Source organism: Lepidothrix coronata, unplaced genomic scaffold (genome assembly GCF_001604755.1).
Source record: "Lepidothrix coronata isolate B3197 unplaced genomic scaffold, Lepidothrix_coronata-1.0 Scaffold55, whole genome shotgun sequence".
In the NCBI taxonomy this organism is placed as follows: domain Eukaryota; kingdom Metazoa; phylum Chordata; class Aves; order Passeriformes; family Pipridae; genus Lepidothrix; species Lepidothrix coronata.
This window is the reverse complement of record NW_016690235.1, coordinates 4,994,180-5,010,751: the sequence shown is the minus strand read 5'-3', so window position 1 is coordinate 5,010,751 and position 16,572 is coordinate 4,994,180. Positions and strand designations below refer to the sequence as shown.

Genomic DNA, 16,572 nt, shown 5'->3' with positions numbered 1-16,572 from the left:
GAAGTCCCGCCCCCGCCCCTCGCCGGGCCCGGGCGGGCGGCCCGCCAATGGCTGCTGAGGAGGTGAGCGCGGCTGGCCAATCAGCGCCCGCTCTCGCCGCCCCCGGCGCGCGCGGGCGGTGACTCCCGCCCTGCCCCGCGTGCGCATCGCGTCGCGCCTGCGCGCCGGTCGGGCCTCGCCCCCCTCAGCGAAGGCACCGAGCGGCACAGGCTAGCAGCGCCGGCCCTGCCTCCGCCCTCCCGGCACCGCTCCGCGCCCTTTCCCTGCCCCCGTCCTACGCGGGTCTGGCCTCGCCGCCGCACAGGCCTGTCGGCGGCCCGGGCCGCTCCGCGCCACTGCGCCTGCGCCAGGCCCCGGCGTCCACCCCTTGAGCGCGCGGGCTCGGTGCGCCTGCGCCGCGCCACGGGCCGTGGCGGCAGCCACCGCCTGGTCACGTGGGGGCTGCGCTGCAGCAGGCGATTGGCAGCAGGCACGCGCGGTAAGGGGGCGGGGTGGGATGGGGGTGCGACCCGGAGTTGCCATGGAAACGGGGCCTGTAGTTGCCAAGGGGATGGGGACCGTGAGGATGGGGTGGGGGGGTGACAGTGCCGGTGCTGCACTGGGGACCGAGTCTTACTTTCCGCCGGCGTGGGCTCACCACAGAGTTGGGAGGAGGAGCGCTCAGCGCCGAGCACCGGGCAGGGGGAGGGTGAGGGATCTTTGCTTTCCAGGGTCAAATGAGTGTAAACCTGAGGGTTTCATAGCATGATCCATGTGCTGACTGTTGCTGGATGAAGCTATCCCCCCTCTCTCGTCCCCTCTGCTGCTCTCTTTGTTTTAGCGGTTAAGTTAGTCTCTTGAATCAACTCTGATTCAGTGGGAAACAAATCACTTTCTTTGTAGGTAGGCTTTTCTGTCGGATGGAACCGTCAATCCAATTGATTTTTCCTGTATATGATCCATGGTTTTGAGAACGTATGGTAACGTAGGAAGGAAAACAGCATTGTCCTTTCAACAGCTACTTGCTCTTAGCTTATGTGAGTGTTAATGCCGTGCTTTGCCTTGAATTTCAGAAACATGAACCCATTTAGCAGAACTGGCTCAGCTAATGGATGGGCTGACAGCAAAATTCCTGGACTCTGCTCCACGGGAAGGTGGCCTCTAGGGAAGTGGTGTGTTGGTAACACACTGTTTATTTTGCTCTGTAGCACAGCCATGCGTGTGTGCTGGCTCGTGGGGAAGGAGAAATGCAGTCAGCGAGTGAAACTGCCACACTTGGAAGCAGTGGTAATTGGGCGTGGCCCAGAGACTGGGATAACGGATAAGAAGTGTTCACGGCAGCAAGGTAAGGTGGCTTAGCCCAAATCCTGCTTTCCACATGCAGCAGCAACTGAACTTACCTCCTTCCTCTGTGTGGTCCGTAGGGTTGCCTGGTTCTTGAAGTCATCAAGCTTTTTCAGTAAGCACTTAGGGAGATCTCTGGGTCCTGAAAAATCAGAGACACCCAAAGACAGGACGTTCACCTTCATAAACTAAAGCACTGAATCTCAGCGTGAGTTCCCAGGCCCACAGTTGTGTTCCACTGCCTGCTTTGTGGGTAGCACTTCTCCCTGGTATTCCACCAGCTGATTTTTGGTATGACTTGTTATTCCATACATAAAATAACATGCTTTTGGAGAATATATGAAAGTACCTGTCATCTGTAAAATACGGCAGATCTTCCCTGCCTTATTTTTCATCCCTCTGGACACAGTCCTGCTGCATGCCTTATTGTCACAGAGAGCTGGTAAGAACATGTAGAAGACCTCCAAACATTCCACTTTTCTTCTGAAGTAATTTTGCTGGTCATGGTGTGGCTCTGTGTATGGGCTGGTTCTGTTTTACCTGTGGTTCTGGGAGGAGATGAGGCAGAAGTTCTCTTTGCATACATTCACAGCAGTCAGCTTCAGAAGGAAGCAGGCCTTCAAACAGAGGAGTACTTTCTGCACTGGGGGGTTCGTCAGAGTTTTTTTTATTTACACCGTTTTGTGACACTTTGTTCTTTCTCTTTTGCCAGTTCAGTTAAAAGCAGATTGTAACAAGGGATATGTCACAGTTAAGCAGGTATGTCTTTATGCGTGGATATACAATATTTATGGTACTTACTGGGATGATTGTTGTACTTAACTCCACAAATGCTCCAGCTGATGATTCTGATCACTGATCGCTGGATCTGAAGGACCTGGAGCTGTTTTATCACCAAAGGAGAGCGCAGCAATTGGTCCTCATAAGTGATCTTTTTCTTTGTGCACCTCAGTGACAGACTGCACTATTCCTTCCAGATATGTGCCAGTCTAAAGACAGACAGACTTGCAGCATCAGGGAATGCTACTGTGAATCCTCCATCAGTTCTTCCAGGTGCTGCATTCAGGAGATTTTGGAGTCCTTCCCCTAAACTTGCTTATCTGCCTCCTGAGCCTTAAACTTCTCAAGCTGAGGCAGCCCTTCATTTGAGGTTGAAATTCATGTGTTGGTGGAACCACACAGTTGTGAAAGGTTTTTGTTTTGATGGTTGATAAGAGCCAAAGACATGGTTACAAGGGATAGGATGGATGTGAGACAGCACTAAAGGCATTCTCATGTTACCAGCTGGATGGATGCAGGGCCACTCCCTCACACTTAGGAGGCCCAGCACCAGTATTGTGAAGCAAGCAGGTACTGCTGTGAAGAAGCTATAGAAATTCTTTGTGACAGAATTTAACAGTCACAGGAGGGAGCTGGTTTCCCAAAGCCTGCTTCAGGCATAAACATTAACCAAAAGCATTTTTCTGAAGAGTCCCAGTTTTCCTAGGGTCACCCTCACAATGGGGTGAAATCCATCTATCAGGCAGTCACTGTAGGTTGCCCACACCATGTGTGATTGGACTGAAATAATTTGTTAAAACCACTGTCACTGCTCAGAAATAGTTGCTGCTGTGGGATGTGTGGCACGAGTCGTGCTGTAACTCTGTTGTCAGCTTTGCAGACCTGCAGGCTCCCTGTGACACCACATCCCTGAGGCTGTGTGCTGACAGCTGTGAGTGTAAGACTGGCCATAGACAGCTGGACTTCCCTGGTCCTCTAGAGCGGGTTGATGTGGGCAGGGGGGCAGTGAACACGAAATGCATTTGCTGTCCAGGATGGTGAGTGGTATTCCAGAAGAACGGGGTGGAAGTTGGCGATTCCACTTAAAACATCGTTTGCTACTGTTTTTTCCTTTTTCTGTCTACCCAAGATAGGGGTCAACCCAAGTAGTGTTGATCTTGTGAATATTGGCAAGGATGAAGTGGTGAAAATGAAGCCAGGCCAAGTTCTGCATATTGTGAATAATCTTTACCCCTACACGGTGCAATTTGTGGAAGAGTCAGGGAAAACTGTTACAGAAGTGGAAGAGAAAACAGAAACCCACAAGATGCCACACGAGGACTCCTGTGAGAATGATGATGCAGAGCTTGTGCCCAGAAAAACAATGAAGATGGAGGTGATGGATACACAAGGCAGTTCTGCAAATCCCAAGCTAAGCACTACCAGTGTATCTCCACATGAAGGAACCTCAAGCAAAAAGGCAAATGTATTGTATTAGTACTGATTATATAGTGCTGATTGTTCTGGGGTTGTCTCCTCCATGAGGACTTTGATCTTTTACTTTTGTGCATTCTAGCGGTGGGGAGGTGTCTTTGGTGAACACGGATCCTCAGATCATACAGAGCATGTAAGCTGATCTGTGCTGATGCAAGGACTGTGCTCCTGGCATCATCCAGTCCCTGAGGCAGTTACTTGGGACCCCTTCTAACCTGAGCTGAGGGTTGGGTGTGTGTGAGGGAGCTTGCTTGTAGCAAGTGAGGATTTAGTTTCTGGTTTCTGTTGCAGTTTCTTCTGGAAGGACAGTCCACGTGAACTCTGTTTAGCTGGAGTCACCCAAGGATACTGTCCTGGCTCTTGCTGTCTAAAAGCAAACACACAGAGAATAGAACAACTTGAGACTTTTTTGTTTTGTTTGTTTTTAATTGCGTGGGGTTTTTTTTTCCCCTCCTGCTTTGTTCATTCCTTTCAGTAAAACCATTTTTACATTAATGAATGTAACCAGCTAGAATCATTTGAAAGGGAGTTTTTAGCACTGTGAACATGGACAAAATAAAAGACTGCTTAATGCATTTGGAACTAGTGCACTTGCTGGAGGAGAAGGCACAGAAATGAAACCCCTCAGGACAAAATATCAGTCTCAGGTTGGAGTGGGTTAGCCACTTACCTCATTTGTGGATTTGGGCTAGTTACACTGGGGCCAGATCTGTGGAATGAGCCGGCAAATAAGATGATTCACACTGTTTCTCTGCCAGCACTATAATAATGTTTGAACATCTTCCTCTATACAAATATGCTGAGGGTCATCATTGATAATGCTTGTAAAGTGATCTCAACACATAAAACATCTGTTTTGAAAGAGGTGCACTCGAGGCAGCCCTTCTATTAAGTGTTCAGTAACCAAGTGAAGAGAGCTGCTATTGTTGGCTTGATCTTCCCCTGCCTTTTTTGTTTGTTCTACAAGCCACTGCACAATACAAAAAAATCAGTACATCTAAGAGTAGGGCCACACACCACAACTACTTTATTCTGCACAGAGCAGTGTGGGATAGGACGGTTAATGGAGATCTTTGTACTTCTTGTGGCCCTGGTGATCCCCAAAGCAGAGGGCCTTGTGCCATGATATGTGCATGCAGATTATTAAATTCAAACAGAATTAGAGCTCCCTGATGTTAAATTTCCAACATTTGAAAGATTTAACTTTTCAGCTTCACGGTATCTTGTTAAAAGTTTTCAAATGTAGCTTTTTGGGGGCAGTTGGAGTAGATATGTTGGTATTTTATGGAAGGGAAATAGCTGTCATTCAGCTGTTGTTTTACTGTTACATACTAATGAATGTTTCTAACTGAATCCTTTAAAATATATAATCGGATGCTTAATTGCCTTATAATTTATTTTTTTCCTTTTGTGCTGTAGGAACATCTAGGACACTGGAGTCAGGGTCTAAAGAGCTCCATGCAAGATCCAAAATTGCAGGTAAGGGTTGTACACTTGTACTTTACAGTAGTTCCTGTCTAGCAAAGCTAAATGAGCTTGATTACTCCTTCAGTTTACTTCCACAATCTGGTTAACCAGTGGAGTGTTGCATGAGGGCTGAATTGTACTTGCATCTCTTTCTGTAATAAAATTAATTGGGGATGATTTTGCAGATTGCAGATTACTGATTTTACAGTGTCATTATCTTAATTATCTTTGAGCTCTCTATACTATCAGATTTGGCCAACAGATTTCAAAAAGGTTGGTGGAAGAGCAGGTGAGCCATGCAGTTGCTTTGTTTCCTCAGGGAAACCAACTAAAATGGGGTTGTGGCTTGAAGCAAGTCATGGAGGTTCCCGTTTTCCTGTAGTCAGCACTGCCTTGTTTCTAAGCATAGTGCAGTTTCCTGGTTTCCAGCAAACTTAACTTTGATACCTTTGTGCCAGGGGACAGGATCTGACCTCTGGCTCCTCCTCCACCTGGTTTCTTTGTGCCAACAGGAATTTTTCTGGGTAATTTCTTTTAATCTTGTGCAGATAAGCAGAGTTATCTGTCCCAGGTGCAGAATCAGGCACTTGCCCTTGTTAAACTTCATACAGTTGGTGATTGCCCATCTCTCTGAATTTGTCAAGGTCTCTCTGCAGGGTCTCTCTGCCCTGGAGGGAGTCGACAGCTTTTCCCAGTTTAGTGTCATCAGCAAACTTACTTAGTATTCCTTCAAGTCCTGCACCCAAGTAATTTATGAACATGTTGAAGAGCACAGTGCCTAAGATGGAACCCTGTGGAACCCCACTAGTCACAGGTCACCAGCCTGATGTCACTGCTCTCACTATAACTCTTTATGCCCAACCTGTGAGCCAGTTGCTTACTTAGCTGATAACTTATCAGAAGGCCCTATATCTTGACTGATTTATTATTATTTTTATTTGAGTCTGGAGTGTTGAAGTGCATACAGTTGTGGAACTGGATGCTTATTGTCCTGGAATTGCCAGCACTTTCAAATGAGTCTGTCTGTAGGGAATGATAAAGTTACTGAAGTTCTTACTTACTTTTTAAACATGAAGCTTAATTGTCATCCCTGAAGTGGAATTTCATACAGCGCTTACCAAAAAAGTGCTTTTTTGACCCAAGATATAAGCATAAAATATAAGAATAGAAAGCTTTTTCCTTCTATAAAGTATGTGAAGAGGGATGCTGCAACACCACTCCATAATGCATATTATGGAAGAGGGCACTTATCCTGAAGCAACTTAGTTCCAGCAAAAGTTCTCTTTGGTTAACATCTCAAAACCCACTAAATATAGTGCTTATAGGATTAATATAGTTAACTTTCAATCAGAAAGTAATCTAGTTGGTTTTTTTTTGCAAGGTTTACAAAGATGAAAAGACTGTGGTTATCAAGGATAAATATCCCAAAGCACGTTACCATTGGCTTATCTTACCATGGGACCCCATTTCCAGCCTGAAGTCAGTCACCAGGGACCATCTTGAACTCCTGGAACATATGCATGCAGTTGGGCAAAAAATGATTGAACAGTGCCCTGCCAGAGAGAGCCTGGAGTTCAGACTGGGTTACCATGCTATCCCCAGTATGAGGTAAGACCTGCAGGAGTCATCAGGTGGAGGCCCTGTTCTTCCAGTTACACAGACTTGGGGCTCAATCTGTGAGGTGATTTGACATGGCTAGAGAACAGCTGATCCTCCTGAGCACCACAAACAGCTTGGTGTCCAGGTCCTGTGCAGCACACTGCTGCATACATGCCGATGGGCTACACAGTGTCTTGTGTCCAGTGGGAGATGCCTGTTGGATTCCCCTGGCAGAGGGCTGGGGCTGTGGAATGCCTGTGGTCCAGCCCCAGCCAGCTCCCAGTGCCAAGTGCGAGGGCATCCCCATCCCAGGGCACCAGTGTGGCATGAGACTGACTCTTGGGCCTGTCAAGTCCTGCCTGATACCACGCAAGGATTTGAGTTTTGTGTGTAAGTCCAGATCCCAGAGCATCCAAATGCCTGTAAATATTGCAGTCAGTGCTCCTAAGTTGTTCTCTGGTTCTTGAGTGGACCTTTTGGTCACTGATCAAGTCCCATTCAGTTACTCTACGAAGTTTAAATCTTTGGTTTATTAAAACTACTCTCTGCCTTTCTGGAAACTAGTAGGAATATAGACTGTAGTGAGGGGCCAATGGAATATGCAGGCTAGTGACCTTGACTGTTTAAGTGAAATGCTTGGCAAGAGATGGTGCTTCCAGAACAGACTGTGTTTCTTCTGTCCCGGGACTGAGGGCCAAGACTGACCCACAAAGCTCTGCTGAATCATCAGTTTGCAACTGATACTACTGCAAAAGGACTTGAAGCGTTAACATTCTTCTCTCATATCTGTTTTTTTTTTTTTCAGTCAGCTACATTTGCATGTAATCAGCCAGGATTTTGATTCTGTGGCCCTGAAAACCAAAAAGCACTGGAACTCTTTTACTACCGACTATTTCTTAAACTCTCAAGGTAATATTAGAAAAGGTATTTCATAACATGTAATCCTACTTGCAGCTTCTGGCTTTGGGCTTTTTTTCCAAACAAATACGTAAGCCATGCATTTTGTTGCAGAAAGCGAAAGGTTTTATTTGATTTCAGATACTGGGGAGTAGCAGTAGGTAATAGTGCATTTTGTGGCTGGTTTAAATTAGAATGCAGCGATGACATGCTGTGCATGCAAAGCAGTGCACAAAGATTTGCAGTGTCACGTGTTTCATGACGTTATGTGGTCTCAGTACCTCTGGTTTCTTTATTTTCCCCCCAGATGTGATAGAGATGGTAAGAAGCAAGGGAAAAGTGATGGTGAAAGATCGTGTGTCTGAACTTCTCAAACTGCCCCTCAGATGCCATCGTTGTAAACAACAGCTGTCCACAATCCCACAGTTAAAGGAACATCTCAGGAAACATTGGCCAAAATGACTTTGCAGAAAATGGTGTCTCAACCTGCCTTTGGATTTCAGGCCAAAACAAAGACTGCAAAATGTAAGTGGAAATGTGTGTTTGTTAACTGGAATGATAAATGTAATTTTGGGAAAAGTAGCCTGGAAACAGCAGCATACTGACTTTGTAATAGCTAAGACAAAAAAACACCCCCCCCCCCTTCAACCAAATAAAAACATAAAGTGATTTCTGAAATTGAAGGTGTGTTTGCAGCTTTGCTGTGGTACAGCCACACTAATCTGTATGTGAGCCAAAAAGTCTGGAAGAAGTGTTCTGTTTCAATTAAAGGATTTATTCTAATTCAGAAGCTGAACTGAGCTCAGATCTAGGTTTCTACTGAGAATGCAGAGAAAAGGATTTAGAGGTCTTTCTAGTCATGTCTGCTGCCTATCACTGAAGTTTCTCCTAAGCAATAATGTTGCAGGTGCTGGTGTGACTGACAGAATTTGCTGTCAGTGTAGGGGAAGGAGCATCAGCTATAGCACCCACACTTGGCTGTGCCACTGAATGGCTTGACATTTCAGTGCTGCTGAACTTCCCCTCAGCTATGGAGCAGGCCTTGCCCCTCACCAGGGTGCAGGATAGCCACTGCTCAGGCTTTAAGTGGGGCAGACAATGTCTTTCTTGTACAAATATGTATTTAAGCATTTTTATATAAAAATACATGCATAATAGGAAATGATCAGCTTTACTGCTCCCCAGAGTAATAAACTATCAAGGTTTGCAGTTGCTTTTCTGCATACGTTGAGTTTGGTACAGAAATTGTGTGGTTTAATCCTGCTCTGTTTCTCCCTATCGGAATTCTGGTGAGCCTCTAATCATTTGATTATTTTCAAGATGTGAATTTGCAGAGAGGCAGCAGAGCAGTACTAATAAAAATCTGTTTCTGGGTCCAGAACTGGTGTGTACAGTTCAATTTCATCCTAAGCCCAGCTCTGACTTGTTAAGTAAGATGCCTTCTGGGTGAAATGGCTTTCAGTAAAAGAGCACGCAGAGGTTTTGCTACACAAGTAAAATGCTGCTTCTAACTCTTGATAACGCATTTTGCGGGAAGAGGGTGTCCTCTTCTTCCGTCCCCCCATGCAGCTGCATGTTGCTATACACACTCCAATGGGCAAATAGTAAACTTGTTGCTGCTGGAAAAGAACAAAGACATTCCTGTCATGGAACTGTCCCCAGAAATGGGTTCTTTCACCTGGTGTGCAAGGAACCGAGTTTATTTCATGCCAGCGCAGAGATGGGTGCTGGGTGGTGAATCCGCAGAGCCAGCAGACCCAGTTACAGCCAAGCAGTGTGTTTGTATTTTCAAAATACCAAAGCCTGGAGTTACCCAATTTCTAAATGCATGCCCACTTGATAGCTATTGGACAATCTTTTGCCTGCTTCAACTTAAAGGTACAAAGCATTTCAAATTTATTGTGCATGTTCAGTAGGTAGCCGTTTTCATTTGGACGTGGGTAACCTAAGCTTTAGAGGCGTGGCTTTCACATTATAATGAGCTAAGTTCATCTAAAGGAACCATTTTTAGCTGATTTAGCTAAGTTCAGTAAAACTTACTGAACATTGCCAAGTGCAGTGTCCAGTATCTAATTCAAGATCTCTGTTTGTGATATCTCTTTACTTGTTTCAAACTATTCTGCAACACCTTGCTGTTTCCCACTTTTCTGGGTCTTTAAAATATTTATTGTTCTCTTATGAATCACTCTGCAAGATCTCTTCTTAAACCATTCATCTTTCACCAGAATGGGGTACAGTAAGTGTGAGGGGTTGGCTCTGGCCTAATTTTAAACACCAGTCACACTTAAACTTTTGCTGACATTATTAATAATATGCCTTAATTTAGAAAGCAAAACTTAAAGAGAGTAAGAAACAATAACAAAAGCACTGCCAGTCTGTGGATTCACTCTTTATACAAACTAGGGCTTCAACTGGCCCCAGAGATGAAGTAGTGCTGATGTTTTGCAATGGGAACTATTTTGGACCAAGACCAGTTGCAAATGCTTGAGAACCATGATCCTCCTCATGGCAGACACAGGCCAGAAGGGAAAGCCACAAGATTCACAGTTAAATGCAGCTGGAGCCACAAGGGTCAGCTCATGTCTGTGACTCAGGGCAGCCTCAGGGCCATGAGGGAAACAAAAGCAGCATTTGTAGACATTGGCACAGGTTACTTCATGTGGCTTTGCAGGGAAGCTATGGCCTTCCCACATCCTCTCATGCACAGCTGGTAAGCCCATACAGAGCTTACCAACCAAAGAGAGCAACCAAAAAGACATCATTGTTGGAAAGAGAACTTCAGAATAGCAACATAGCCTTAACACTCATCAGCCAGTAAGACATGGCAGTGGTGGACTGAAACTGTGCCCAAGATACTTTGGAGTGTATTTTGCAGGTGAAGATTCAGCTGGAGGACTATGCCATGCTGTTCTGGTGTCAGTGTCCAATTATTGATAAGGAGAGAGATGATGAGATGAAGTTTGAAGAATTTCTGCTGTCCTTGTTGCCCACCAGTCCTATTTATCCATGTACTCTTATGGAAAAACCTCAGGTCTTGTGGTGGAAAGGGGCCATGGCACTTTGCATGCATCTCCCCATCCATGAAGGTTATGTTACATGTAGCATCACTGAGATTATGCTAGCTTAGATGTCACACGTTATCTCGTAAAGTTACTAAATGTGTAGTCACAGTACTTGACAACAGCCTGAAGTCATCCCCACACCACCCAGACAGGCCACATAACTCAGAACAGCTGGAAACAAGAGGCACTCCAATGCTTCAGCCTGACAAAGGAGTGTTTTACCACTCCACTCGAACAAGCCCAAGCCAGCACAACACACAGGGCACAAGACCAAATGGCCATCCTGACACAAGGCACAAACCCACTGATCTGCAGCACTGGATGTGCTAATGGCGTGCAGTAAGAACACAGGTCACTACTTTGTCATTAAATACCTCCAGCAGACAACGAAGTGCCTTGGTTTTGCTGGCATTTTTCCATAGCACCTGAAACGGCCTGCATTGAACACAGCAGCTGTTGGGCCAAAAGTAACTCAGAGGGGGCTGCTACCACTGAAAGGTTTTCCAGCCTTGCCCTCTTCCTCTGCTCCCAGAATTGCTGCTGTTACTGCTTGCATCAGATTACAGAAGTATTCTTGGGTGAAACCTAACTCTCAGGTACGAGACCAGTTTCCAGATGACACAGTTCTGCAATGGTGCACAGCATTATCAGGGTACAGCTGCTGATCTGTCAGTGCCATACAGCAGCATTAGTCCATCTTCTTCTTTAAACTCAGATAATTAGTTAGGTAATTATGAGGTAGTATTACCCATCAGAGCATGACACTGACACCTCTTGCCCTGCTTTTATTCATGTTTTCCTCTGCCTAAGATTTCCCTGGTGTGAACGAGCACCGTTTCAGGACAGCAATGGCTGTTGGCACTGCAGGGTTCACTCTGATGTAACAAAGCAATATTGATGAAAAACTGGTATTAGCAACATCCAGCTTCAGCAGAGAAAACAGTTAATTTGTATAGCAACTACAACAGTTTGCTATTGGTACAGACTTACTGGTGAGATCTACAGCAGGCTGAAGTGCTTAAAATGTGGCCTGTCATCACGGCATGTACTCCCATCCATGGGAGGGAGTGATGGCAGAGAAAACAGCCCATTCTGGTGGGATTGCTTCATCCAGAAGGGAGGGAACAGTGGTAGGAGATGTTGGATTCAGCCAGCAGCACACCCTTTTGCTCCCCAGCTTCACAAACCACCTCTGCAGTGAGATGTGAGTGGCTGTCCCCATGAGTGTGACACCATAGATGTCACAGTCACAGCCGCATCAGGTGGAGGGACCCTTCACTTGCACAGCCCTAAGAACAGGACAGGACAACAACAAGCCAGGACAACAACAGTTTCTGTAAAGATATAATGAACTTATATGAAAAATTACAGTTCAGAGTTCACAGGTATTCCTTGGCTTTTAGTTACTGCAGAAGATGCAGTTTCCACTGTAGATTTTTACTGAATTTTGGTGGAGTAAGTACGTCTGGATCTGAAAGGCAAATGGAACAAGTGTCAGAACGGGGGGTAACAGCAATACAGGTTCTTCAAGAGCTGTCAACTACTTATTTCACTTTTCTTTACCTCAAAGGACACCGAGAAATCGCTCAAGATCTATCATTTCCCTTTAGTGACTGATCACCAGCCTGCACAGAGGAGTGCCACCAGCAGAGCTGCTTACACAAGAAAGTCTCTGGGGCACATCAATCCCCTCTCAGTTATTGCTACTGTTCAGAAAGAAGAAGCAACGAGCAGTGTCACAAAGCAGAACTCCATTCATTCACCTGTCACTGGGCAATCACACACAACAGCCAGCTCTCTCTGGCGTGAATAAGAGCCACAAGGTTTTTTCTGGAGCCAGCCCTGGCAAGTGGCAACAGGCAAGTCACATCTAGAGGTTCATTAGAGGATTTCCCCAGGCAATTCCAGGACTAGCAGGGGAAGAGACTGTAGGACTAGTGGGGAAGAGGGAAGACAGGATAGTTGGGACCCTTGCTAGGTCTCTCAGCCCTAATTTTGCATTAACTGCAAGAACTTCAAGACAGCAAAGTGACATGACAGGCTGTAGCCTGCCCTGGTCAAGACCCTGGCCTGACTGCCAAAGCCAGATAGAAAAATTCAGCAGGTAAGTTACAAGAAGAATTATTTAACACATTCCTTAAGAAATCAGATTTTCGATTCCCTTGAAACAGACTGACATTACACACACAGGAACCAGGAGCACAACTGAGACAATTTTAGCACAGGAATTCGGAATAAATAAACCTTGTTAAGATGGCTGCTCACTTGCCATGAGGCAGGACAGTACACCATAAAGAAAAGCAAGAAACGCCTACAGCTGAATAACTGGTACAACTGCTGGCAGGTAGCAATGGTTGGAGAGCCTCAAAGCCCACTAACCTCACTGACATTTCACATCCACACCTAACTCAGAGCCTCAACTAACCTTGTACAACAGAAGGCATCATCCTCTTCTGCTGGTAGGCAGCCATAATGCTGTTTGCAGTTGAATTGGGTCCCAAGACCTGCAATAAGAAGCAATAGCCATGTTCCAACCTGAACTAAGCAAGGCTAAAAGCAGGGATACCCTCAAAGGAAATTCTGCTGTTAGTGTCCAAAAGCAGAAGCACCTGCCTGCAGGAGATCTCAGAGTACAATGTAACCAGGAATGTGTGATCAAGTCCAGTAATATCTCAGAAAAGTTACCATAGAGGAAGAAAGAAAACTGCTTTCGCACAGCTCTGAAGGACACAGAACCCTTATCCCAGCACCGACTGCTTCACAGCCCTGTAAATGTCATGACTTGGCAGTACTAATTTCATTACAGCACCATCAATATTTAAAGTTCTTTTGGGAGTCTCAATTCCCTGTCATACAGAAAAGTGTTAATCTGTCTTTACGAGTCCTGCTGATCAGCAGTTATGGAGAAGATGTTGGGGAACATCTTGTGTTCACTGTGAATGCTCAGAAATCACTTATTAGAAATAAAGACTTTTACTCTGGAAGGGAACTAACTACAGTCCTAGTGATTTCCTTATTCTGCATTAAGCTGAAGCTTAGAAACCTGACATAAGCCTTCTTTTTGCAATATACTCCTTATGATATACTGGTTCAGACTAAACTGACTGGTCTGGTAGCTTTTCACTTCACAACACCAGGTTGAACAACCACTACTCTTGTACATAAAAGCTATGTTAACACTTCTACCATTAGGCCTAAAAGAGAAAACAGTGTTCCCATGTTCTACAAATGGCTTAAAATAAAGTTTACAAAAAGAAGTCACCACTAGGACAAGGTAACACAAGCCTCAGGATGTCCAAAGTGGCATTCAGTGCAAGGACACAGTAGGCTATACCTGTTGTACACACCTAGTGTGTACTGACTTGGCAGATATTGCACAGAATGTCTACTGAACCTCTACAGAAAAAAAAAAGCAAACCAGATTTTGAAAGCCAGGGAAGGATTCTGGGCTCTTGCTGAGTAATACAAAATACTGGTAAACACTTGGTATTGTATAGCAGGTGTGATAGGTATTGTGGATGAGCACAGACCAGGTCGACAGAGCTCTGTTGCAGGTCTGGAGTCCAGATTTCTGGGACTGAGGTCTCCATCAACTGCAAAACCTCTTCCAGGACTTGCTGCAGTGCCCCAGCTTGTTCATCATAACCAAAGAGCACAAGCTGCTTCAGAAGGATGTGTATATCTCCTGCAGGAGGGAAGAGAAGCACAAGCAATAGCAATTAACGCAAGTATGCTAAATAAACAGCTGCATTTCTTTGCTATCAGTGCATAGGAAGGAGAGTGGCAACTCAGAGCTCATTCTGTCCCTATCCAGCCCCCACAGTGCTGGAGTACAAAAGTAAGACAAACCTATAGCGAAACAGACAAGGCCTTGCTTCTCTGCTCCCAAATTTCAAATGCAGGGAGCTCACACTATCACATGTTCTTCCAACCACAGAGCCAGAGGAACTATACCAAAGTTCAACACAGGTAGTTGTACGGACCAGGCAACTTTTCCTTCCAACACACACAATAAGAAAAGGAGGGGGCACAGTGCCTCAGCTGTCCTCACAAGCAGAGAGGATTAAGACCACCAAGTGTCCTACCCTTCGCAGACTCAACAGCACGAACATTTTCTCCCAGGACTTCCAGAAGGGCAATATCTTCAAAAGGACTCCCCTCCTTCAAGCTGTATTTCTTACGCTCTGCCTTGCGCCGATTCTTTGAGGATCGCCTGAAAAGTTGCACTCAGTTACAGGATGCACAATAGGACTGGCTGTTAACAGGGTAAGGCTGAAGGAACATCAACAGTGTGCATGAGACTTGTTATTCAAGTCCTTACTCTCTACAGTGACGGGACTGTGTGTAAACTTCAGCACTGTGACAAAGTTTTCAGTGCTACTCAACCCATATCCTTTGTGGTCTGAAACACCAGACAGGAGTCAAACTGTTTCTCTACCACAAAAAAGACTGCTCTGTGTTCCAGCAGGGTTAAAGCATGACTTTAAGCACAAAGCAGTAGTCACTATCAGGCAAAGATGAGCTCCACTTGAAACGCTGGTGCCAGGGTTGGCACTTGTGTGTGCACATTTTAATTTTTGCTGTCTCCAGAGCCTCTTACTCATTATCACAGGAAAGCAACTTAATTCATAGGCCAGACTTAGCTGTATATTGTTCCCAAGTGATCAGCACACTCTGGCACAGGTGTGCTGAATACTAAGGCCGCATTCTCTTTCTCTTTACATCTGGTCCACAAAAAAAAAAAGTTCCCTAAGAAGCCCACAATTTTTACACAACTGTATTTTTCTACATTTCAGCTGGGAATTCAGAAGTAGTCCCACAGACTACACCAGCCTGTAACACACCACACCCCACACTGCAGCCCATATTCTTAAGAGCACTCAAATACAACGCAGACGCCCGCTGTGGGAAGACATCGGTATGAGATTTAGCAGCAACCCCCACACACCAAGTGCAGAACCAGGGACAAAGAACACAAGTCATGCGCACAAGCTGTTAACGTTTGAGAGGCTCTTGCCTGTATTCTGTGTCAAGCTTTCTACAGCCAGCTATTTTGGCAACATGCCCGACACCCACAGAGCCAGATCCTGCCCAGAGTCTGTGCTCACAGCTCCTCTGCTGGGCACTCGGTTGCACTAGTAGCTTCTGGCATTTTCTGCTCTTTCCCTTCCAATAGGAGTTAAAATAACTATGAAATGCCTGTAATTAAAGCAGCTTCAAGGCACACACAGCTGCAAGGAGGAACATTCTGAGCACGAGCAAGCTGACCTGCCAAATGCTGATGCCAGAATAGTCACTACCTAATTTGGAGGCAGATACCTACGCTGATATCCTTGAATTGCTGTGTGAATATCTGCTGTTCATGTCACTGGCTGTCACAATACTGCTGGTTTCAGAGACAAGCTCCAATTCTGGGCAATTTGGCATGTCATAATCTGCAAAACACGGTAACAATTGTCACAGTATGGAGAAAGATCAGAGTTATTTCAAGCTATCTCTCTGTGTGATCAATGTAGTTTGCTGGGCAGATTCATTCTACCTGCTGGTGTTCTGGAGCATTATGGCTCTCAATCCCACTCAGCCAGCACACGAGAAGAAACAGCAATTGTGAGAACAACACTGCTCCTCTTCCCTGGTGGGGATAGTGATACTGAACAGCAAAATCAGAGGGATGGCAATCTCAGTGCAGCAGATCTGCACCAGGACAAAGCATTCTGCTTTCAGAAAAATCCCCTGAACCTGTGTGAGCTGGCAGGTGAATATGGCTACAGGTACTCAGCACAAAGGACATGCAGAGCACTGTCTCACCCAGCCAAGATGGCACTGTGGAGACAATGCTGTGTTATTCTGAAGAGCTTTCAGGTGCGTTTTGATCCCATGAAAGCTGTTACACAAGATAGCACTGAAAATACAGAATAAGGAAGGCAAAACAACCACACTCCAAGTATGGTATGAGCAGGGTGTGAGGAGA

The 16,572-nt window shown here is 45.6% G+C and overlaps 3 protein-coding genes across 6 annotated transcripts in view; 2 read left to right on the top strand and 1 right to left on the bottom strand.

Moving 5' to 3' along the window:
• The first annotated feature begins 406 nt into the window (after positions 1-406).
• APTX (aprataxin) lies at positions 407-8,222 on the top strand. Of its 4 annotated transcripts, none has more exons than XM_017816383.1 (8): positions 407-478; positions 1,188-1,324; positions 2,036-2,082; positions 3,233-3,568; positions 4,996-5,055; positions 6,425-6,651; positions 7,448-7,551; positions 7,847-8,222. In XM_017816383.1, exons 2-8 carry the CDS (start codon positions 1,195-1,197, stop codon positions 7,999-8,001), a joined length of 1,059 nt encoding a protein of 352 aa, XP_017671872.1. In that variant the 5' UTR covers positions 407-478; positions 1,188-1,194; the 3' UTR covers positions 8,002-8,222. The 4 variants fall into 4 exon arrangements, with proteins under 4 accessions (XP_017671872.1, XP_017671874.1, XP_017671873.1 ...); XM_017816384.1 differs by lacking the exon at positions 407-478 and adding an exon at positions 590-688; XM_017816385.1 differs by lacking the exon at positions 3,233-3,568.
• Positions 8,223-10,148: 1,926 nt separating this feature from the next.
• Positions 10,149-10,623, top strand: LOC108498081 (actin-like protein 7A). The gene is given in 4 exon segments (XM_017816361.1): positions 10,149-10,192; positions 10,194-10,302; positions 10,415-10,508; positions 10,511-10,623. Coding segments are annotated over 4 exon segments (360 nt in total).
• A 1,308-nt stretch (positions 10,624-11,931) lies between these two features.
• IKBKAP (inhibitor of kappa light polypeptide gene enhancer in B-cells, kinase complex-associated protein) overlaps positions 11,932-16,572 on the bottom strand; it is a 31,288-nt gene continuing 26,647 nt past the window's right edge. Inside the window, exons 32-36 of the mRNA XM_017816381.1 lie at positions 15,925-16,036; positions 14,687-14,814; positions 14,132-14,286; positions 13,027-13,105; positions 11,932-12,072 (exon numbers count right to left, since the gene is read on the bottom strand). Coding sequence (XP_017671870.1) covers positions 12,005-12,072; positions 13,027-13,105; positions 14,132-14,286; positions 14,687-14,814; positions 15,925-16,036 — 542 coding nt within the window. The 3' untranslated portion in view covers positions 11,932-12,004. The remainder of the gene's footprint in view (positions 12,073-13,026; positions 13,106-14,131; positions 14,287-14,686; positions 14,815-15,924; positions 16,037-16,572) is intronic.